The 23847-nt window shown below is 46.3% G+C and overlaps 1 protein-coding gene and 1 long non-coding RNA gene across 15 annotated transcripts in view; one reads left to right on the top strand and one right to left on the bottom strand.

The window, feature by feature from the left end:
- The window catches only part of PIK3R1 (phosphoinositide-3-kinase regulatory subunit 1), an 81019-nt gene extending 57780 nt beyond the window's left edge, over positions 1-23239 (bottom strand). Inside the window, exons 1-3 of one of the 5 annotated variants that reach the window (XM_025447655.3) lie at positions 23087-23207; positions 21673-21800; positions 13141-13863 (exon numbers count right to left, since the gene is read on the bottom strand). In XM_025447655.3, coding sequence (XP_025303440.3) covers positions 13141-13477 — 337 coding nt within the window. In that variant the 5' untranslated portion in view covers positions 13478-13863; positions 21673-21800; positions 23087-23207. Of the gene's footprint in view, positions 1-13140; positions 13864-21672; positions 21997-23086 lie in introns of those variants that run through there. The other 4 variants (XM_035713927.2, XM_025447656.3, XM_025447654.3 and 1 more) reach the window with 4 other exon arrangements.
- On the top strand, positions 3251-13180 carry LOC125753927 (uncharacterized). Of its 10 annotated transcripts, none has more exons than XR_007406871.1 (5): positions 3251-7926; positions 8489-9072; positions 10027-10111; positions 10379-10723; positions 12513-13180. It is a non-coding gene; the product is annotated as an uncharacterized LOC125753927 (long non-coding RNA). The 10 variants fall into 10 exon arrangements; XR_007406864.1 differs by having other exon boundaries at positions 9887-10111; XR_007406868.1 differs by having other exon boundaries at positions 8489-9062; positions 12513-13083.
- Positions 23240-23847: the final 608 nt, after the last annotated feature.

Below are 23847 nucleotides of genomic sequence, written 5' to 3'. Positions count from 1 at the left end.
GTCCCTTAGTGATTCATTCAATCAAGAGATTCTTAAGCAAAAGCTTCAGCTGTATTTCAAACGGGCTTTAGAAAACGGATTGTGTGGGGGTGTTACCTGAGAGGTGGCAGGGACAGTGCTCTTGTATTCTGGGAAAAAAGGTCATTGTAAAACTGTCCCCATCTTTCTCTTTCAGAGTATATGAAAGGCAACTAGTCTCAGAGCCAGGCCATAACTGACACTACTGGCCTCCCCAATGCGCACCAGAAAAAAAAAAAAAGTTTTTTCACCCTTAGAGCTGATCCTAAATACTAAATACTAAAATACTAAGTACTAAAAGGATGTAACAGCTAAGTTGGAATTCACCAAAAGCAGTTAAGGGAGTAAAATAGTTATGTAATTAGGCAAATTCCCTTATTTGACCACACTGCCATCAGACAGGCGGAGGGCTCAGGGTCCAATGCACAGACTCCGGAAGCCAGCAAAGACAACAAGGGTAAACACTGGGTTCATCTTGTGAAACTTGTCCTGAGTGCAGGCCACAGTTAGACGATCCCAATCACACAAGAGCTGGATAGATGTGGTCTGACAGGAAACAGAGTTTCAACCTAAACAACTGTGAATTTTATGCTCCGATGTTTAAACTTCCTCTAAATGTTAAAGCTGACTGGGTTTCTCAAGTTTCCCTGATGGGGAAGAGGAGACCACAAATGACCGTTACGATATAACCGGTACAAGTAACTACAAGCGTCTGATGATGGCTAGTGGGGTACAAGTTACAACTAGCTTTTAATCCTTTAGAAAAGCTGATTTTAGTGCAATCAGCCAACTCAATTACACAGGTACATTGGTATCGCTAAATCTACGACGACTTGTCTATGCTGCTTTATATGATGTGCTATCAGACACGTTTACGCACAACCTGAAGTGTGAATGCTGTTTTATGCATACACCTGTCATCTCACAAACACGTGACGTCACATATATAGGTGTGTAACACTCTGAGAGGCGCTAGTCCTGTGAGTGCTAACTTGAAGGGTATTATTTTAACCACTTATGGCCCAGAGATTCCAACGTGACTTTAATCACCTCTTCCCAGCATATTGTTCTGATGAGGTCTTTTGCTGAAAAGGAAGAGTAACTCACACCACTGCTTCATTTCTCTTGAGTTGTTCTTGGGTCTATTTCCTGAAAGTGGAAAAATCTGGATGTTGAACTCATTGCCTAATACCAGACCACATCCCAGGTCACTGGCGAGCCAGGGGATCATCTGCCTTTGGCTCAGGGGTGCCCTCCCGGCCGGTGGGCTGTGTCCACAGACACTCCTACCCGAGGGCCATTCACAGGAGGACACAGCTGCTTAAACACACTGGGGCAACAGGCAGACCGTCTGGGGTCAAATCCCAACTCCTCCCCCAGCTGGGTAAGCTTGGGCTATCAATTAACCAAACTTTAACTTCTTTTCCTTTACAACAGGCATAAGAAGGCGGCCAGTGTCATAGAATTCTTATGAAAAGTAACAAGTTAATGTAGTAAGATGTTAGCAGGGCACCTGACCCAGAACTAGCATTTGTTGAACACACAAATATAGGTAGACATAAACCCACACGTCTGTATTTGTGTACAGATACCAGCTACACAGCTATGTGTATCTATGTATTCCTTTAAAATGTTCTCCAAGGTTAGGTGTTTTCCCCACACCAATCATACTGTCACGCTTTCTCTGTAGTCTGTGTTTTGGAACATGCATTTTATTTCTAGGTATTTGGAAAATATACACCTTAGAGTTTTACTCTTCGGGTAATTATTCTTCAAGGTCATCTGCCTCCGCCTTTCTCATCACAAAGGTTAAATGAGAAGCAGTGTTTAAGTTTTCCCACGTGACATGGGAAGTTTAATCTCTCTTTCTGAGCTCCTGCTGATATCAGAGGGTATCTCTCACCTGCCTCTCCATGTGAAATGTACGGAAGCAGGTGTCAGGCTCCCTGCATGAAGCCTGCTTCTCCCTCTGCCTGTCTCTGCCTCTGTGTGTGTGTGTGTGTGTGTGTGTCTCTTATAAATAAATAAATAAATAATCTAAAAAAAGATAAAAAAACAAATATAAGGAAGCAGGACCCTGAGTTCTCAAGTCACCATCTTTTCTCCTCAAAACTCTGCTACTATCTTTTTGGCATTTACTGCTACAAAAGAGGAGGAAGCCTGAATTTTGTTCCTTCGTACTTAACTAGGTATTATGACTAGATGCTTTAATGACATTTTTATACTTTAAACTTTTCCCCACACACACAAATACCTAGAGCTGGCTTTCCACTCGTTCCTATGAACGAGGTGGAGGACACATTCAAATGTGCACACTGTGCACACACGCATGCAAGGTTATTTTTATTATGTTGCTCTTTTTCACTTGATAGGATTTCCTGTTTACTAGCACTTAACAATTCTCATGTTAAGATCTTCTTTCTATGTATCTATCATCTTTCTCCCTTATTTTTCTTTTTCTTTGGAGTCTGGAAGAGTTTTATCTACATTGCTTGTTCACAACACTAATTTTATTTTTAGCTGTGTTAACTCTACTCCTTACTGTCTCTCAAATCGATTTTAAGGTGCTATTGCAATTTTAATTCCTTTGCAATCACTCTTTTTACAGTTCCACTCCCATTTCATATCATTTCATATCAACTGATATCCTATCAGTTTTTCAACTCATGAACATTTAACTGCTTTCTGCTCCTCTTTCATTAGGGCCGTGTCATTTCGAAGTAATAAATCACTGTTGGAGGTCTGATCTTCCTTCGAATCTTCTATTTGATCTCCCCCCCCCCCACCCCCCCCCCCGCCCTTCCTTTATGGAGTAATGCCGTTCAGCAGGCTCAGCTGTACTTTTCCTGTTTAGTGATCACTCAGCAAGGAGAAATCTACCCAGACCTGGTGTTTGCTGGGAGCTACCCCGGATCCACCAGGTGCTGGCTTCCAACCTAGAGTTGGCTGGCCAGTGAGGATAAAGAGCTCCCAGCCCAGTTCCCCATGTGGTTTTCATTCCAGTGTAGTTCCACTAGCCTAGAAGGAAACTTCCTTCTGCCTTCACCGGCTGGCTTTCTCAGGCCCTGAATGGTGCAGAATTCAAACCCTCAGTCAATAGATGTCTTTCGAACCCTTCCCCACCTCCAACACTTTACTTTTACGAAGGAAGATTCTCAGGATGTAAGAGGATCAGCCCCTGTCCCACCACCTCAGCCCTACCTGGTTATTTTCTGAGTTATGATCTTCCACTGAATAAAAAAGCACCACTGGGGGAAATCAGAAAGAGGAAGAGAAGGGCATTCTGGGGACAGCTGCCTAGGCTCCTTCTGAATTACGGACGGAGAGCCAGGGAGCCTCCCCTATTAAGAGGTGCTCAGAACGTCCTCTGGGTTTGTAAACCCAGCTCCATGTAGTTTACTGTACTTTCCCTGCTAGTTCTCGTTTTCCTAACTCTTGAGAATATGAAGTGCTTTTTTTCTGCCTTCTTAGGAACTCTAGGGAGAAGTCTCAAGAGGTGGTGTCAGGATCACCAGGCAGAGGCCTTTTTTTTTTAAGTCAGGAAACTTTCAAATGTTTCAAGGGGAAAAAGCATAAGCCAAAAAAAAAAAAAAAAAATCCAAGAGGTTTTGCTGGCACTCATCGCCTTTGAGAGACTATCCCTCCCGTGCAATGTCATATCGTCCTTTTAAACACCCAGAAATAAAATTCACCTGTGCCTTTCACGTGCCCTCATCTGCCCTCTTGTCCTTGGAATTCTGGAAACAGAAACACAATGTTTATGTTATAAACTTGGCGGTGACTGACTTTCTTGAGAAATAAAGTTTGACATTCAAAGGAATTTAGCCATTTAGCCAGTCTTTAAAGTGGCGTTTACTGCTAACTCTGACAGACCTTAGGCCTAGCTTGAAGATTTCAGATTCATCTGAGTCAACTTGGGATTTCTTGTACTTAGGGATTTCAAGCAGCCACTATCTACCTGCCAAAATGCATTACTTCGGATGCTGGACATCCTCAGCTTTCTGGCTTTTAAACAGCTAATAACCAGCCTGTGCTCCGTTTTAATCAAAATGATGTAAGTTATAAGTCAGAAAGAAGAAAATCTGAAATTCAGGGAAACATCTGAAACAGACAGCAACTTCTTCCAAAATAACAGACATGGAAGAAAACCATTTATTGATGGTATGTAACTTCTGAGGATCTGATCAAGTTTTATTTCTTCCCAACAAAAACCGCGTATACACACGTACTCAAAACTGTCTTCCTTTCATGGCCTGGTCAGTCTTTTTGTAACTCAACCCTTTAATATACTTAACAGACACTTGAAAATGCCAAGAGGAGAGTCGTATGTAAAACAAAGGTAATTTGTTGTGTGGTTGTACGAATGTAACAGCCAATGAAACTTAAAAGATACGCATAATTAAAGACTACCCAAAAAGCTGAAACTATCTTCTTTCTTCAGTTAACTGATAACTTCACAAAAGACTGCTTAATAAGACCCACATAGCTGCCTGCTGGAAGGATCCGGACCCTCTGAATGCCTCTCTGAGGGAGCACCCCCCTTTCTTTTTAAATATTTACACAATCATTTGAGCTTTAGCTTCTTAATCTCGAAAATGATTATAACAATGCAATCTCTGCAGTGTGGATATAAGAATCAAATGAAAAAAAAAAGAATCAAATGAAAAATGTCTACGAAAGGCCTAGCAAAATGTGTGGCAAACAGTAAGTCTGCACATTTTCAAAGTCCTTTTTTTCTCTTTAATTTTAAGGCCTTGATGATACTTATTTCGTTAATTTAAGGTACATTTTGAAAAACGCCTCCTCAACATTTAAAAACAACTCTGGACAAGTGTGGTACAAAGACCATGCTACATACTTTTGATATATCCTGACCACATTCACTAAATCTCATTCCTTGGTCCTTAGTGGATGATCAATAGTATTTAGCTGTGAAACAGTCATCTTGCTCTAACTTTTCTGAATCAATCTTTCTCCTTCAACAATGGGGAATTTACTTTCTCACTACCTAAAAAAGCAAGTTGGTGATGTTGTGAAATACTTTTAAATCATAGAGTACGGATACAAACATTCCACTATGTTTCTACAATTAGGACACAGGGATAGAAAGATGTATTTCGGGTGAACCCTTCACTGATAAAGAAGCAACATTCTTAAACGTGAAAAGTTATTTTTTTTTAATTGGATAAAAAAAAATAAACCCAGTGGTGTCTGATGTGGATTTCACAATAGATTATCTTATTTACAACCTGAAATAATTTTGACAACTGAATCTTCCAAGACCGAGCAACAAGTGGGAACCAATGCTGACTTTTTCTCGCAATGACAGTGGTACATCTGAGGGCCTTAGGGCAGTTTCCTTTGTCGGGGTAAAGCCTGGAGGGTGAGGATGACCACCCCAACAACCTAGCTAACTTTCCCACAATGCAGCCTTGGGCAATGCCTACGCTAACGTGTTACCCCTTGAGCACATACTCTAATACCTCTATCACATAAATTTGAAAAGCTCTGAATAAATCTTTATCACACGAACAGACCAACGTTTTAACCATCACACTCTCTACCCACCCACCTTGGAGGATTCAACAAAACACCCACCAGACAAATCCTTAGGAACTCTGAGCTCCTATCATGTCAACAAGTCTAGTTACACCACCCAGATGTGGTACAACGGAGGCTACTCCACGCACATCTCCTAATTCACTGGTGAACCGCAAGGTGTCTAACTGGAAGTCACAAACTCATTTAGCGGTCAGCAATTCCGGAGCGGCCTCCAACAGAGGGAGAGCATAAATTCTCATACTGGTGAAGTGCATCTTAAGATCATACAGTACGTGGTTTTGCAAAATCGAGCTACCAATTTGGCACTTTCATTAGCAACAGTCCCATCTGATCTCACAGCCCGACCTCCACATCAGATCTTGCAACGAGGTCACGCAAGCATGTCTGCCCAACCGTCCTCGCTTGTTTTTCTACATAAATCCCTTCACCACTTACGCTGCTTCTGGCTTCTGGGCTGAAGTGCTGGGGAAACACTAGTAGTGACAACTCAGGGTTTCTGGATTTTTGTCTCTTAACCATTCTTACGAGTAGGAATAGAGAAATCTTTATTTGATCAAGTGTCAGCAAGTTTAAAATAAAAATACAGTCGAAACTCAAAAGAGACAGTGTCTCCTTATTTGACAACTCGAAAATACTGGGATGAGAAGGGTTACGGAAGTAAAAAAAAAAAAAAAAAAAAGAAAAAAAAAAAACAAAGGGGCGGGTTAAGGAATTTAGGAGAAGCAAAGCAGAGTGGAATTTCCCACTCAAAAAAATGTATCACAGACATCTGTATTTCACTTATACCAACATCTTTACTGTCTTGATATCAAATTTGATCATCAAATTAACACACAGTCTCCCACAATACAATGTAATGAATTCACAGTCAGAACGTCAATATGCATCAGAAACGGTGACAGGTTAGAACCACCTATGGGCACCACATAATGCACATGCTACCAAGTGCAAGCAGGTGAGCAAACACCTCCAAGCAATGCAGCGTCCAGAAAAGGTATTCCTGAAAATGACAGCCATCCTCGAACTGGCATAAAGCCACTGGGACAAAGCTCTGCCTACAGAACTGAATAGAAAATCTGCTGCTTGTTTTTATTTTCAATTGTGAGGCTATGTTTTATCAGATCATTTTAACAACGTGGAGTGCGTGGGATTCTCATAGTAAAAATAAATTCCATGGTCGTTAATAGAAATTAGTAAGTAAGAATAACACACTTATCAAGTATTCTGACAATATTTTGTTAAACTTGACATTTTAGGGAAATTATACCCAAGGAATGAAAATAAAGCCAATTTCTAGTGCACCCTGACCTCCTCTATTTAGATTAGTTTCAATGAAAGCCTAAGAACTGTTTTGGTACAGAATGCTATAAAATCAACCAAGACCTCAAAACATTAGATATAATCCATCATGCAATTATGCTCCTCATTTCTAGCTATCACACCAAGTTATTTTCTCTCCCACTACAGCCTTCAAACCAATTTTATGTCATTCCTCATGGAAATTTGTTCGCAACAAAGACACACATATATGCAACAGCCAGCTGTACTGCGAACATCTGTTTTCTTTTACTAGGAAAAATATGGATATGTAAATGGGCATCACGTATTTGGTATTCTTTTTTGCCAGAGGTACAAAATCCTCCCCTTTTCGGACGCTACTTAGCAGATGTAAGGCACCGTTTGTCGTTGAATTTAAGAATTTCAATTGTTTATTTTCTCAAACTCTGACTTAACTGGAGAAGTGCTCATTAATCGGAATTTCTCCTGTTTTAGACAAAGCGGCGTTCACCTAGAAACCAGAGAAGGCGGACGTCAAAGGTATCAAAGAATCTACTGACAACTAAAGTAAGAAACATTTTCGAAATACAGAGTTCTACTTTTATGACAAGGGAAGTTTCATCAGAACATCATCATCAGCTTGGTTGCTAGGAAACTATTAAATAGGCTTACTCCGCTTAACAGAGCTCCTGTTCGAATCAGAGGTGTGAAGGCTTTATTTAGGCTGTACAGATATGAATGCTGGACCCTTTACACCCACTTTGGGGGAAAAAAAAAGCACAGAATGAAATGTCTAACGCCAGAAGCCTGAATGAAATCATCTAAACATAGATCTCACCTAAGAAAATATAACCATACCATAGCCCTGTGATTCTAAATGACACGGGTCACGGTAACATAGCAGACAACTCTTTCTCAAGGCAGGTCTTATCTGGGACCTTGAACTCAACTGTCACCACAGATCCAGGAAAGAAAAAAAACCCAACTCCTGATCAAATAACAGACTGGAGAGGAAGACAAACGATGAGAGACTCTGTGGGAAACAAACAAAGGGTTGCAGAAGGGGAGGTGGGTAGGGGCTTGGGGTAACGGGGTGACGGGCACTGAGGAGGGCACCCTCAGTGTTGGGACGAGCACTGGGTGTTATATGTTGGCAAACTGAATTTAAATTTAAAAAAAAAAAAAAAACAAAAAAAACACCGAGACTGGAGGAAGGAGGGAGGAATGTCTCCCTCTCGGTTTGGGGATATCAAGAGGAATTCCCTACTTATCCTCCCTCAGGGTTTGTTTATAATTCCTAACATGGCCAGCCAGCTCAGGGCAGAACTTTTCAGCTAAAAAGCAGCAAAGATGTGAGAATCTTTTCTCCATCAATTTCCTTCTCAAGTAAACCAAGGACATGCAAATGGTTAGCGTCACTTTCTTTGCTCTTCACATTTCTGGGAAGATAAAATAAACTTAAATGTGTTTCATGTCATATTAAAACACAGAGGCCAAATGCTTAAATTTTTACACCTGGGTAAAAATCTCTAGTGTTCTGATGAGTTTTTCCAGGGGGCAGTTAGATGGCAGGGCTCTGAGGCCTTTATCTTCAAAAACCCTCTAACCAGCCCCGCTTTTCTCACCAAAGCAGCCTCAGCCCCGGTCCCTAGGCAGTGAGCACCCGAGGCAGGTGAGCTTACCCAATCAACCCACGGGAGCTCAACAGGACGATCCTCCAACTTCAAGCAAAGTCTCACTGACGTCGGACAAAAGGTGAAGACCGTTATGACCAGGCACGAGCTCAACCAAAGCAGAAGTCCTACAAGCAGGGATTCATGAAGCAAAGTACTTCCACAGGCACTATATGGCTGAGCAACAGCAATACACGTTAGGACCATGAGGATCAGCGAAGGTGTGTGATTTGGGATCGCGTCGCTCTCTTCGGTGACCACTGCACTGTGTGGTCAACATATGTGATTTATTGCAGCCTTGCTTTCTAGACGAGGAGCGACAACCAGGGAGAAGACTCAAATGCTGAGTGTGGCAACTAAAAATAACTTGGCCGCAGAAACCCTGAAAGCAAAGACAGGTTACGGGCTCTTTTCTTTCTCTGCTCAGAAAGAATTGTGATCGGAATTCAAAACAGGCCTCATCCGTTGTGTGCTTTACGTTTTACGTGTGGAACCAGCTATCTGGGACTCGCTGTCAGGGTCCGGACAGAGGTGGGAGCTGGTAAGGGGTATGTGGATGGGGGATGGGGTTGGTATGAACTCGGATCCCTACGTGCTCTCTCAAGTTAGCAGATTCCAGTGTTCCATACAAACTAAGATGGTTACGAGTCTGTGTAATGAAATGCTAGTTTGGCCCTAGTCTAAATATTCTCCGTTAGCATGACTTTAAAGAATCACAAAATACTGTCTCAAGCAACAGCCCACTGGACGGCTTATTTATGAAAGAAAGGAATACACTTCCATTCCTTTATGCCCACATCTCCACCTCCATCCCTTCTTTGCATACAGAGGAAACGGGGACCAGGGATGAATGGGGTTGTGTGTTTGGGAACAGAGTTCCAGGGTCTGAAGAGCCTAATGCAGAAAGAGCTAGGGTATTGTCTTTCCACAGCATGGCTCCCCTAAGGACCATGCGACACCCAATTTGCACACCCTTCACCTGTACAGAACACTGCAGACATTCTCTCCAAAGAAGGTCAAGAAGGGCTTCGCTAGGTTGTGGGAAAGTGTAATGCGACACTCCTGGTGGCAACTTCAGCCCCCAAGCAAAGGGAGGGAGATGAAAGGAGGGGTGAGGGAACAGGATCTGTGCCTGAGGACACTCGCTCATCTTGACACATGTTCTAATCACTTTGCTCACGCGGCTAAGAGAACCCACTATCAGCTCAGCACACTTTCCCACTAGCAGAACTGCCTATACCCTACGCGCTGGAGTAGAATAGTTTTGTAGACCGTATGCAAGGGTCAAGGCCAAGGCTGCAAGAGTCCTCAGAGGCGAGTGATGCGAATTCTGACAACTGTGATTCTAACAACAGGATGGGCTACTAGGGCCTTGGGCGCCTGCACATCCAGAGGACGTGGCTCTCCTTTCAAGTCACCTGGGCTGTGTAATAGCTAGAGGATGAACCTCAAAAGCAAGCCTCTGATCCACTAAGAACCTGCTGCGCTATTCTAGATCCTTGGGATAACAGAGGAACCACCAAGATGCCCGCCACCACGGAGCCGACAATCTACCGAAGGGAACAGAGAATAACCGTCAGGTAAATTCTACAGCAGGTGAGGTAAGAAATGCTTTTGCAAACGCAGAGGGGCAGGTCACCACGTGAAACAGGTAAGCAGGGCCAGCCTCCGTGAGGTCGTGAGGTCGTGAGGTCGGAGCAGACCTGAGGGTAGGTCGCCGGAGGGATGTCTGAGGCAGAGCCGCCCCAGAGCGGGGAAGGGAGCACAGCCCTGAGGTGGAAGGAGGAAGGACGAGGTATGCTTGCTCTCTCTCAATCTTGATTTCATTCTTCATCACTACTTCCCAGCACAAAATAGGGAGGGACGCAGTCCAGGCCAACTGAATGAAGGATGCCAAAGCCAGTAAATACAACAATGTCCAGGGAACAAATGCAATTCGATGGACAGGCCGGGCTTCCTAAGAGACTTTACGCAAAATGTGCTGGTGGAAGGTTTAGGAGATTTTCAAATGGGTTTCAAGAGCTCAACTTCACAGCTTTCTCTCCAAGAACATTCAAGGAAACAACGCTTCTCTCACGTGAGGAATCCCTCACACAGTCCACTTCCGGCCAGAGTCCAGTCACCACTTTTTAGAGAGAGAAGGTTAGCAGAGCAGGAGCCAAGAACCACACAATTCGCACGCACCCAGGCATGTAAGCACCCTCTATCTATCCCACACCCGCTGGGGGCGGGCGGAGCACCAACTCTCCATTTGACACTATCTCCACAGGAGACCTGCATCTGACCTTAGGCCTCAGGGGTGACCTTCTAAGTAACATAAAGTCTAACACGAAAAACAGGCTAAATCAAGTCAGGGGAGTAAAAAAGTGCTGAAGAATAAATACAATTACGGTAAGAAAAGAACCCTCTTCTCTTGCTGTCCCACAATTGCTCGCTGCGAAGGCCTCCAAATAAACATCCACGTGGGCACAAGACACCAGAATCCCAGTGTCCCAACATATTCATCCTTACAACTATTTTCCTTATCAATTTGACATGCACTTAGTACGAGCTACTGAATTCTCGTTTCAGACAAATTCTACTTAAAGCAGAATGGAAGACCAGCATTTCCAGAAAATCTAATGTTCAGTTCTACGCTCCCCTCACGACCTGCCCATACTGCCGATGCTGCCTTTTGGTTACTCCTAATTTCGCATTTATATTTAGGCCCACTCTTTCTAATACCTGAATGCACACATGATTATGGGTTTCTTTCCTAAATTCTGCTAAAAATTTTCAATTACTCTGCCTTTTCATGTGTTACAAAGGAAAAAGAAAAGGCTGTGAAAAATCTCAAATGTCACCATATCACATGAGAAAGAAAGCACTGTAAAATAGGTTAGGATGAAAAAAGAGAAAAATCCTTTTGCTTATAATGAGAGTTACACCTAATAGTAGTTATCAAATGCAATTTTGCTTAGCAACTATTTTTTCCTAATCTCTGTGTCACTAATCTTGACAAGATACCCCCTTTTTTCCACGTTTTAACTAATCTTTTCTAATCCAACACAGATACCTGTAGGATTCTGTGATCTTCTGTATTCTGGGACAAATTAAGTAATTTTGCCTTTTGAATTAGCCTACTTTAGTGTTTTCTTTTTAACTTAAAAAATAAAACAGCCAAATTAAAAATATGTAGTTTGGTGGGGAAAAAAAAACAAGAACGTATCCACTTTCCATCTGCTCAGTGCAATGCAATGGTGTGCAGAACTACACATACGGAAGTGGTCAAGCTTTTCTGACTTAAACCTGCAAAGAAAAAGTAACTTTTGCTTTTCAGCTATAGAGCAAAAGACATTTTTTGGACATTACTTATAAAGTAACAGTATAATGTTCATCAAACAAGTACCCCTACCCCTCAGGGTCGGGCAGGGAGGAAAGAGCACATCCCTTCAGGTGTCTCTAGGCAGGAACACTTAACTTCTACAAAATATTGGCTATCGTATTATTACTCAGTGCCAAAAGGCAGATATTTATCCTTGCATTCTGCTCTGTTATTCTCACGTCACTTCACTCCTATGTGCTAGAATAAGCCAACATTTAAGAAGGCATAATAGTATCAGAATCCCTTCCAGAAATACGCTGTAATGCCATAGGCAGGTTGTACTTAACGTGCAACCACTGCAGCCGGGCTCACCTGTTTTAAACCTACCTTTCCAAACCTTTCTTAGCCTGAGGGGGGAAAAAAATTACGTAAGACAAAAGAAAGCCTGAAATGTACTAATGAGGAAATGAGCATTTTAACAAAGGTCGTAACAGTAAAGCTGAGCAAAGGGCTTGTCTCTGTGGGACACTGAACAGCAGAAAAACCTTAAATGACCAGCTGTGCACAAAGCTCGAGCATGGACCAGCTCCAATAAAAAACAAGGAGCAGGTTTTCAATCAAGGTGGTTCCCATTTAAGAAAAACAATCAGTCTTTTTTTTTTTCTTTTCTCATGAAGGCCAAGCACACTAGAGGCAATAATGCTACGAATCACACTGCCCGTGAAGGAAGAGAACTGTCTCCCCATCTATGCTGAGCACAGGATTAGGTGTCAGCTTCAGCCACCGTGTTTCTGGAGAGGAAACCAAGAAGGAGATACCAGGTTATAAAAACAAGGCTTTCTTCTCTGCGGAGTCCTGTGGTCACTTTATGGCTCTTACATTTTCCCATACAAATCAAATTAATGTGAAATATATGAACATTAGACTTACCCTCTACTTTCCCCCAAGTGATTATTTAAATATATTAATGCCTGTTGCAAGAGGAAGAATGTAGTAAATGTTTAACTCCATGGCAAGAATAATAACAGGGTTTAAAGGCGCCCACGAAGCAAGTTCTCATACACCATCTTCCTCGTCTTACAACTCTCTACCCCACAAACTTCTAGTCTTGTCATGATTGATCAAGCTTTTATATACCATACATAAATTCAGATAAAGTGGCCAAAATGAGTTCTTCACAGAGCACTACAGCCCGACGCAAATCTCAGGCTTCTCAAAAAAAAAAAAAAATCCAGCAACACACACACACACACACACACACACACACACACAAAGGTCACAAAGCAATCATTCGCTAATACTGACCTTGCTGTTGCTCACAGTCTGCTTCAGCTTTCGAAGAACCTGGTGCCACGGGAAGGGGTCGAGGGGGTCGGGGCTTTGGTGTGGGAGGGGAGATTTTCTTCCTTCCAATATATTCAACATAAGTTCCCGGAAAGTCCCCTCTTTCCCCCGTCGTTTCATTATAACCATTTAACCAGCCAATCTCCTCAGGCCTGGCTTCCTGTCCGTCACTGAATCCAAGAGCTACTAAGGACCCTTTATTCACAGTCAAGACGTCACCCAAGTGCAGGTCAATATCTTCCTCTCGCTCCTTCTTGTAATCGTACAGGGCCCGGTACTGGTAGCCCTCGGCACTCATGTCTGCGAACCTGCGACCATGCAACTCAAGAGTCTGGTCACACACTCAAGTCTAGTCTTACGTTTCTATGGAAAGTGAATTCAGAGAGGATGTTAAGACTCGTAATATGTGTCCAGTAGAGGACAGAGGACAGCTCTCCAAAGGTTTAAGAGGAGAGGTGACTGGATGTCCGGCTGTCCATCTGTCCTCCATCAATGGTGTGACTGAAGACGGGGTCCACTTCCTCTGCGGCCCACAGTCCTCCCACTGGCTTCCTTTTCAGCAGCTTGTCAACACTTGGCCTCCAGGCTGATTCTCGCAGCGAGGCCCAATCCTTTCTGACACTCTTGTCACACTGTCCATCTGGCGTCTGATTTGTACTGTGTCACTCCGCACGCGAGCTTCACCTAGCAAAAGGAAAAACAAGACTTATGAATGAACATCACACTCTGCCATCTGTGTGAATCTGAATTTCTATTTCCATTCAACAAGTATTTAATCAATTTGGCATCCACGCACGGGCCAGCGCACTATTGCTCAACGCGGTATACACACAGGGCTCAGGAAGAGCGTCCCTGCCTTCCAGGAAGGTGAGGCAGGGCCCGGAGGTGTGCTGGCACGTGGCAGCGCCCCCGGGGGGACGGCCCACAGGGGACCAGAACACCAGGCAAACAGCAGAGGCCGGGCCGGATCGCTGCTGGGTTCCGAGGCAGGAGGGGCCGCGTCCAGCCGCAGGATCTGAACACGGAGCGGAATGTGCGGCACGACCTCAGGGGCCGAGGTGACTAAGCAGATGCCACGTTCTAGGAAGAGCTAGCACAAGCATTGGAAGCACGGGGTATGGAAGGGCACGGATGGAACGACAGCACAGGGATTGCACGAGTGTGCATGCTGCTGCTCACGCCGGAGTCAACAGGTGCAAAAGGCCAACCCGGAGCTTACCTGGGGGGGCTTGAGGGCAGGCCAGGCTGTGCAACCGCCAGCGTGGAGGGGGCACTCACAGGGAAGAAACACTGCCAGTGCAAGGACGGCTCAAGGCTCAAACACGGAGGAGGGGGTCCCTGAATGCAACCTCAAAAGCCAAGAGAAGGTCTGGAGACACACTATGTTGGGGAACAATGGGTAAGACGAGTCTGGTGGTGAAAGGCGATCCCTAAGACCAAATCCTGCAAGGGACCTCCAGCAGGGGGAAACTGAGGCAAGGCTAGGTGACCCGGGGCCCTGCCCACCACAGTATCCTCACCAGCAGACCCCGGGCTAGAGGTGAGTGAGGACAGTCCCTAGAACTGAAGGAGTCAAGGAACTGAAGAGGAAGTAGAAATGGTTGCTGCAGATCACCCTGGAAAGATAGCCCTGGTGTGGGGGGAAACAAGTAGGGCAAGTTTTTGCTTTTTTTTTTTTTTTTTTTTTTAACAGAGGAATTAAAGACTCGCTAGAGAGCAAGTCAGCACGTGGTCTGCCAACAGAACAGGGTGTACATGTACACGCTTTGCACTCCGGTCATTTCTCAACCCTAGGTTTATTGTAGAGAGTAAAAGCAACTTAAAGGGTCCAGTTAAGCTAGCCCAGCAGTGAAGCAATAAACGACGGCCACATACAATCAGTGCGCTGCATCAAAGGGAGCTTCCTAGGTTTTATTTTTTAGGATTGTATTTATTTATTCATGAGACAGAGAGAGAGGCAGAGACACAAGCACAGGGAGATGCAGGCTCCCTGCAGGGAGCCCGATGAGGGACTCGATCCCGAGACTCCAGGATCACACCCCGGGCTGTAGGCAGGTGCTCAATCGCTGAGCCACCCAGTTTAGTATTCTAGGAACTTGTCGGTATATGCATCTTAATGCACAAAATCCAACCACATCTAGTGACGTTGGCATTCAGAAGTGTCAAGTACCGAACTGTACGTGGTTAGAGCCTCTCTGTGGGAGTCCAATGACACTCCTAGGAGAGTTAATATTAAAAGAAGCAAAAAACAAACATTGGAAACTTCTGAGTAGTAAGAATATTAATTTGAGATAGTATTCTATTTGTATTTCATTATCAGATTAAATGGAAAACAAAACAAAACCTAAAGCAACCAGCAGGGTGTATTAGAAAAATAAACTATATTATGTTTGAAGACAACTTCTCCTTTTGATGGATCCTGAATCAAACATCCACTGCAGAAATTCACATAAAAAATGTAGAACTAGCAAATCTCATTTTTAGTACTAATGTACTCTGTACAAATGAGACACAGAACTCTGAAGAACATGAACATTTACATATCCCTAAATGCCTGGAAACCAGGCAACATGCCTAAGAATAATTTAATTCCTCCAAATCTGCCTTGAAATTTTTGTTAGCTTTTCCTGGCAATGTAGGTCTTTTTTTGGGGAAAAAAAAAATCCTCAACTAGTAGGTTGGATAGATCTTTCCACCAGCTGCTGCCTATGGCTTGTTCTATTTCAACCCAGTGGGCCAGTTTGGTGAGATTAACAGAATGGAGAGTTATTATATCCTCCTTCTCCCCCTCCCTGTCTCTCTCTCATAATTACTCTCTCCCCTACAAGGCCCTCGGCAACCACCGGGCCCCTGATCACAGCACACCTGTGCAGATGTTCATGTTCCTAAACAGGGGGCACTACACTAAGGAGAGGCCCCACGTCTGGTCCAGGTTTTACAAACCTGAAAACTGTGTGGATGTCAGCCTGAAGCTAAACCTGTGCCCCACCCCCAAAAGAAAAGACTCCACAAGGAGCCCGATGACGGAGGGTAGCAATCCCCAACCCAGGTGCCAGAGACCTACATGATTATGAATTCCTACCCCCCACTGTTTTTAAAAGGAGAACCTTACTTTCTGTGTGAGAGGAATCCCGTACAGAATTCTGGGCCTGCATCTGATTTTAAAAAACAAACAATAAAAAAACAAAAAACCCCAAATCAACAAAAGCCCTCATCTTCTACGATGCTAGGATTATAAGAACACACCATTCATGTCTTCTGTGACTCCACGATGTCAAGGCCCGGAAGATCAATCAAAACAATTCAAGGTTGGCCAAAAGTCAGTGCCAACTAAGTGGATGGAGAGCAACCTTGTAAGAGAATGGAGAGCTGACTAGTCATCTGGGCAGAGACTGCACAGTGTCCCGTGGCAAAGTGCAGAGAGGCCTTGGCCGGGGAGGAGGCAGGCACATGCCCATCTCGATGACTGTCCCCTTCACCGTGGTCATCATGGAAGTGCCGCATGTGCTCATCTATTCAATCCTCATCTAACGCGTGGTGGGAGCCCTGTGTACTAACCCCTAAACCATTAGCACCTACTGCGGGTTAGGAACTGCATGCGTATCAGCAAGTTCAATACTCAGCAGAGCCCTGAGGCAGTGCTACCAGCATTCTCACCTCGCACAGGAGGAAACTGAGGTGCAGAGAATTTAGTACCTTGGCCATGATCACTAAACTCAGCAATGGAGAGGTGGAATCACAATTCTCATGCAAGAAGTTGGGTTCCAAGGCCACCGCTTTCGCCATCACCAGAATCTACTGCCCAAATTCACCTTGCTTTGATGACCAAGGACAGCCCAGGTAGGTCCACGGGGTCCACGATGCAGGTACTTTTGCCTGCACCTTCTGACCCCTCAGCTTAACCCTAAATGTCTGCTTTTTATTTACTCTCTGTAAGGGTGGCCTGGTAGTGTTTGTGGCTCTTTTACAAACACACCTGCCCAAAAAAAGCCACCACAACTTGGCAGCAGTTCCATCGAGTTCAGGGCCCAGTATCTTGGACAATGCAAATTTTTCTTTCAAAGAGACTTCAGTAAAGCGCCTCCTTGCCAACGAAGTCTATAAACTAGTGAATGAGAGGATACTGGGCACATCACTTCTGGAAGGCTGCCCACTTCTGGAATCCTGCCCACTTCTGCTCTCCGAGCTGAAGCTTTCTGCCACCTGTACTCCTCCTGGCATTTAGGCCCCCCTCCCGATATCCCAGACCCCGAATGCACGGTTCCTAACAGCTCAGCTCCTCCACAGGGGAATACGCGAAGCATTAATTCACAGTCACAAGAATTATCACATCTAGACAACTGGCCAATTCCCTTTTTTTTTTTTCCTCTCACCTTCAAGTTCTCCCCAGGACTGCAGAAGGCTCAGCAGCCTCAGACACTGCCAGTCCCTGGGCAACGTAACCCTCCCAGGATCAATCAGGAGCCTGAACTACCGAGGTCCACAGGATATATGTGGCCCAGATTCACAACACTATGCCTCCAATCTCTTTGGCTACATTTACGGGTCCAAGGAACTACTTCCACCTAGCTCCAACATAATTGTTAACATAGTAAGGGTTTTGTGTGTGGCTAATACCCACCCGTCCATCATTCACTGTTTTCAAATAAGCAATGTGGATTTTAGGATCTAGGAGCCAAGCTGGTGCATATGTAAGTTATTGTAACAAAAGAGATAAAGGAATCTTATAAACAAATAACTAACTTACTCTTACATAACATCACATGCAACAGTTAGAAATTTCTTTAAGGGTAACTACTGTGTTCTAGTCTTTCAATCCCTTTAAAGGCTGCCTGCCTGCCACACCACTAATCAATGTATATTTTCACAGAAGATACTGTGCCATTCTTATTTTGTTCCTCAGAATAAAGTTGTGTTTGATGCCTGACAATCAGCAACCCGTGACTTCTTAACATACAAGGGCCTGGATGTGAATTTTCAATTGAACCCTCTAACCCGCAGGCATTCTGGCAAAGAACCAAACCAAATTCTTTGAAAAGTCCTCTGACTTTGCTAACTTACTCATTCTCCTTTTACAAAGGACAAGGATTTAGCAAACTTGGTGGCGAGACAGGGATACAGGATATTTTTAAATCACTTTAAATCAATCAGGAATTCACTCCAAGCATACGATTCTATTCCTGTGATTAAATGAGCAGCTTGGTACTGGGTCCCAGCACACACTGGGTCTACATCTCAGCTGCAAAAACCATGGAGGCTTCCTGGGCCCTAACCCACACTTGCCTACCTTCTACTTCTCCATCCTCCCTAGGCTAGCTCTGAGTCCAGGGCAGGCTCTCAGCCTAAATTCAGAGTCCTAAAAAACCAAACCATCATTGAAAAATCTCTTCACCTTTCTGGGGCACCTGCGGGGCTCAGTGGGTTCAGCATCTGCCTTCGGCTCAGGTCCTGATCCCAGGATCCTGGGATGGAGCCCACTTTGGGCTCCTAGCTCAGCAGGGAATCTGCTGCTTTCTTTGCCCCTCCTTTTGCTCATGCGCGCTCTCTCTCTCAAATAAATAAAATATTTTAAAAATAAAAATAAAAATCCCTTCACCTTTCAAATACGGTGTCCTGGACATCATAAAAATCCAAGTTAGAGCGAAGTTAGATCAACTCTAAAGTAATGAGAAGATTAGTGTAAGCACTGAGCTTCAGATGCAGGCAGCCATCCCCATCCCTGTCGGGATTTTTAACCTTGGGCAAGTTACTCAGATCTCTCCGTGGCACAATTTTATCATTTGTGAAACACACAATAAGCAAACCTACACCTCCCAGGGTTACTAGGAAGATTATATGAAATTGCGTATGTAAAGTACTTAGCTCTGTCTTGATAATTAGAGCTTAATATAATTAACACTACCACAGTGTTTACTAGGGGCCAGCCGCAGCTCTTAAGACTTTTGCACAGATGGACTCAATGAACCCTTACTGCAATGACCATCCCCATTCTGCAGATGAGGAAACAAGCACAGAAAAGTTAAACAATCTGCTTGATGTCACACAGCTGTGTCATTACTGCCACCATTACTACTGTCGTCACTACTAGTATCCAGCATCTCTTACTGCCAAATATACAATTCATATTTGAAACAGAAATATTTGCTAGGATTTTTTTTTTTTTTTTGCACTGCTTCTAAAAGCTTGCAAATTCTTGTAAAGGAATCCTCAAGTTAGCCCCAAATTAAACTCTCGGCTGTCCCTTTAACTCCTTTTTCAGAATTAAGAGAGACAAAAAGGCTGCCTGTGGACTTTGCCCACCTAGTTGTCTCTGAGCCCCAGGGAGAGGGGTGGCTCCAGAGAGGTCAGGGCAAAGGAAACAGGGGAGGGGCCAATGCTGCTCTTCAACAGGGTTAGGTGGCTGCTCCCTAGCTGCCCTCATGGAGGAAAGAAAAGGTCCTCCAGGGACTAAAGGTAGCTGCCGCCTGAGGTTTCAGCCCTAGCTCCTGGGGGGCACTGGGTTCAGGGTCTGGACCATGAGGTCCAGCCAGGAAGGGGAGGGACAAGGCTTGCCTGCACAGGCACCTCGCTTTATTAACTCACTCTTGAACACTGGGGGAGTCTCCTCACACTTCGGCCAGTACCCTCTGGGGGTGATCCTTAACCAGAACCTATTTTGACTACCGGTGCCTGTGGGTATGTATTTGGTTTACTTTAAGGAAAACAATGCTGGGAGGGTAAAATCTCCAAAGATGTTTTTATAGCAGTATTTTTTTTTTCAGCAAAAACTATGCTATGCTCACTGTATACATGGGGAAAGAAAAAAAAACTAACATAAGCCAGACAAGTTTATGAGTAATTACGTCGCCTATTTTTCAGCTCATTTGGCATAATGCACGTGAAATGGCCTTTAATCGCCATTCTTCTAGGCAAATAATTCCAGTAAGAGAGATGGCTGAGGCATAGCAAGAAATTACACTGATGTAGGTGGAGGAGCCAGACAAAAAAAGCAATAAATAATATGAATATTTTAAAAATTACTTACAACCAAGTTTCTGATTAAAAATTTATAGAATTTATCTTGTGCCTTCTAAGGTAAAAAACTGAATTGACAAGCCATTCCTTCCACTGATAAGAAAAAACCTCATTTTCTGAGAGCTTCACTAAGAGGCTCCATTCTCTTGAGTTCACTGGCAAATCCCTGTGCCCTTCCAAACAGAGAGATCTGTGGGGAGCCTGTCTAAAACGTGTAACGTACAGAGAAAAGCACTTTCCATTTTCTTCTGCATGGTGTATGCCCACAGGTGAGAGAATTAAAAACAAAACCACAAATGCAACCATTATCTCAGCTTTTTATCACATACCTGACCATAAAATCAGTTTCTTTAAATATGCTCATTCATCATCTCTTTATTAAATACAATGCATTCTGGAGATCACAAAATGCAAACACAACAAAAGGTGAACTGAAATTGTCCCTGTTTTAATGAGCAAGTGGACAATCTTTCAGAGTGGATATCTTTTTAGAACCTGATCCCTGAACTACCTAAGAAAAAAAAGACATTCTAACCAACACGGTACCTTTAAAATTACACGGAATTCGTGTTAAAGTATAATTACACGTATGGTCACTTTTAATAACACGAGTTTTGGGTAGCTGGTGTATGTTTGCATTTAAGATACAAAACTCTCAAAACTCGGCATTTCCAGGAGATAAATGCACACATACTACAAGGCACCACTACCAAACCAGAATATGTATTCACTATAACATATCTGTATCACTTCTGTCCCCCAAAAGTAACTTTATGCTACGGGGATTTCCTGATCTTAATAAATAGAAATTTCGAAAAATGGTTAAGACAATTAATTGATGGGAAGTGAAGTGCTTTTTCACACTATCAGCATCACAGATGTGAAGACACAGTGATAATATCATTTTACAAAAGCAGATAAAAGAGCAGATAGACATGTGTACACTAGAGTTCTGTTATGCAACTGACAAGAACAGGTTCCAAATCAAGATGGAAGTTAAAAAGCAAAAGCACGTCACACTTGGAAAGCCAATATGATATACCGGTATATTCCTTCCAATCACCGAAAAACCTATACACATTGTCATGAAAAAAATGATCACTATCTACGACCTACCTGCAACTGGCATATAAAAGCTGAAGAGGCCAGCAGTGACACAACCCAACAATTCTGCAAAGCAGGTAGTTTCCTCTACTGACCTTTCCAGTAAAAAAGCTTGATTCTGAACCAAACACACCTTCTCAAACTTCTGAGGGACACCACCCCCGCCCCTCAAACTAATCGTAGGGTATTTTCTTTGTAACAACGAAAAACACTTGCTCCCCCAAGTGTAGGCAACTTCTGTTTCTAAGAAACTACCCTCTACTGATTTTTAGCTGTTTTATTTCAAGAACAGTGTAACCTATCAAAACCCATATGGGGAGGAGGTTCTTTTTTTAAAGATAAAAACCCATCTGTGGCCTTCTGGGGAGAACTCACCAAATTCCCAATGATTCCCACCTTGAAGATCCATTACCGTATCAGCATGCCTTAGAAATGAACTTGTCTTCTCCCGTCTTCTCCCATCTTCTCTACCCGTCTTTAAAGTTGCAAAACGCGACCCAAAGCTAATGAAACATTAAAATAGAATCCAACATAAAAGCCCGGGTCAATAAGCTTGGCGAATGTCCCGCCTCATAACTAAAAACTTGAACCTCATTACACTGAAATGACAGTCTTCTGCTGCACTCAAAACCCGGAACTGCTTTATCCAGTCCTACTTCGCACTGAATGACAAAGAGGAGAGGAACGGGACAGAAAAAGAAAATAGAAAAAATACCAAAAACAAACAAACAAACCAACCCAACATGTCGCTTCCAAAGCCCCCAGATGAAGAATAAACTCAAACCACCAAAGGTGCTGCAGCTCCACCGGGGATTAACGGGTGGAGGGAGACCTTTTTGATATTAATAGCACTCAGGGAAGCCGAAGACTGTCCCCCAGGTCCAGCTCACACGCGCTGTGCACTCGTGTGACAGCCCTTCCACTCCCACCCTCGCATTTCGGGCTGGAATTCCGGCCACCGGCGTGTGGATCCCGGGGACCCTGTGGGGTCGTGCGGAGCGGCCGGCCTGGGCTCCCCGGGGCTCTTTGTCCTGGGATCTGCGGGGCACCTCCTGCCCTGGGGGACCGAATGCCAGGGTTGGGTGGCCCGACGGTCCCCCACGACGGCCCGGCCCTCCCCGGCCGGCTCCAGGGCGCCGGGCAGCTCCCTCCAGGCTCTCCCCGCGCGCCCGGGAGCTGGATTTCCGGGCAGTTCCGAGGACCCCGCTCGATGTGAGCCTCCTGCGACCGGCCCAGGCCCGGCCGCCCCAGACGCCCCGAGGCGCACTTCCCCCACCCCGGAAGACGAGGCCGGCAGCTCCGGAGGGCGGGGGCTCGGGGCGAGCTCCGGGGACCCCCGCCGCCCCGCGGAAGGGCCCGGGCAGCGACCCCGCTGCAGCTGGAGGACGCGGGGAAGGCTCCGCTCCCGCCGCTAACTCCAGGGCAACGGGCTGCGCGCTCTCCTCGGTGAAGGACCCCGGAAAACCGCAGCCGGCGACCGTAAGGATCCTCCCAAGTGCGCGGGAGCGGAGGGGTGCGGACGGGCCCCGCAGCGCCCGCAACTCGGGGCGCTCGGAGCCCGGCGGCGTGCAGGGCCAGCGCCGAACAGGGCCCGGGACTCGGGAGCTCGGGGGCGGCCGGAGCACGCAGGGCCGGGCCGCGAACCCGTGAGGCCGGCGGCCCGCTTCCCTCCCGGCTCGGCTCTGCAGCGGCGGCGGCTGGTGACAGGAAGAGAGCGGCCGCCGCCGCGCGCACGCACGGCCTCCCCCTCCCGGGCGCACACACACCCGGACCCGCCGCCGCCGCCTACCTCCCCCGCCGGCCGGCTTCCTTCCTCCGCGGGGGCCCGGGCTGCAGCGGCGGCGGCCTCCGACGCGCCTCTGACCCGGCCCCGACCCGCTCGCCGTCCCCGGTCCGAGCGCGGCGCCTCCGACCCGCTAGCCCGCCGCGCTCGCCGCGCCCGCCGCCTCCTCCGACTCCGCTGCAGCGGCCCGAGCCGCCAGCCCGTCCGCCCGCCTGTCCGCCCGCAGCTCCAGCGCCCGCGGCCCGCCCCGCCCCCGGCCCGCCCCGGCCCCGCCCCGCCGCCGCCCCCGCCCCGCCGCCGGCCCCGCCCCCGGCCCCGCCGCCAATCAGCGCGCGCGGCCCCGCCCCCTCCGCTGGCGCCGCCCCCCGGCCGCTGCCACTCACCGTGCGGGCCCGCGGGCTGGCGGCCGGAGGGGCGGAGCTCGGGCGCCGCCGACCCTTCCTGCCGCCCGCCCCGCCGGCCTTCCGCCCCCCGCCCCCCCGCCGCGGGGATGCCCCGGGCACCCGGGCCGCGCGCTGCCTCCGCCGGGAGCGCCTTGCTCCGCGCTCGCCCGCCCCACGGCCGCGGCCGGCGTGTCCGGGCCCGGAGGACGTGGAGGACGAGCCCCGACCTGCAGGCTGCGTCCCTAACCGGGGCGTCGGCAGACGAGCCCCCAGCGCCCAGCGGAGTGCCGGCGGCGGGGACGCCCCGTGGCGCCCGGGGCTGAAGGCAGGGTTGGACCCGGAGCCGGAGGGGCGGGCGCCGCTGCCCGCCGCGAGCCCCTGCAG

The sequence above is a fragment of the Canis lupus genome, chromosome 2 (genome assembly GCF_003254725.2).
Source record: "Canis lupus dingo isolate Sandy chromosome 2, ASM325472v2, whole genome shotgun sequence".
Taxonomy (NCBI): domain Eukaryota; kingdom Metazoa; phylum Chordata; class Mammalia; order Carnivora; family Canidae; genus Canis; species Canis lupus.
Note: the sequence above shows the minus strand (reverse complement) of the source record. Positions and strands in the feature narration are given on the sequence as shown.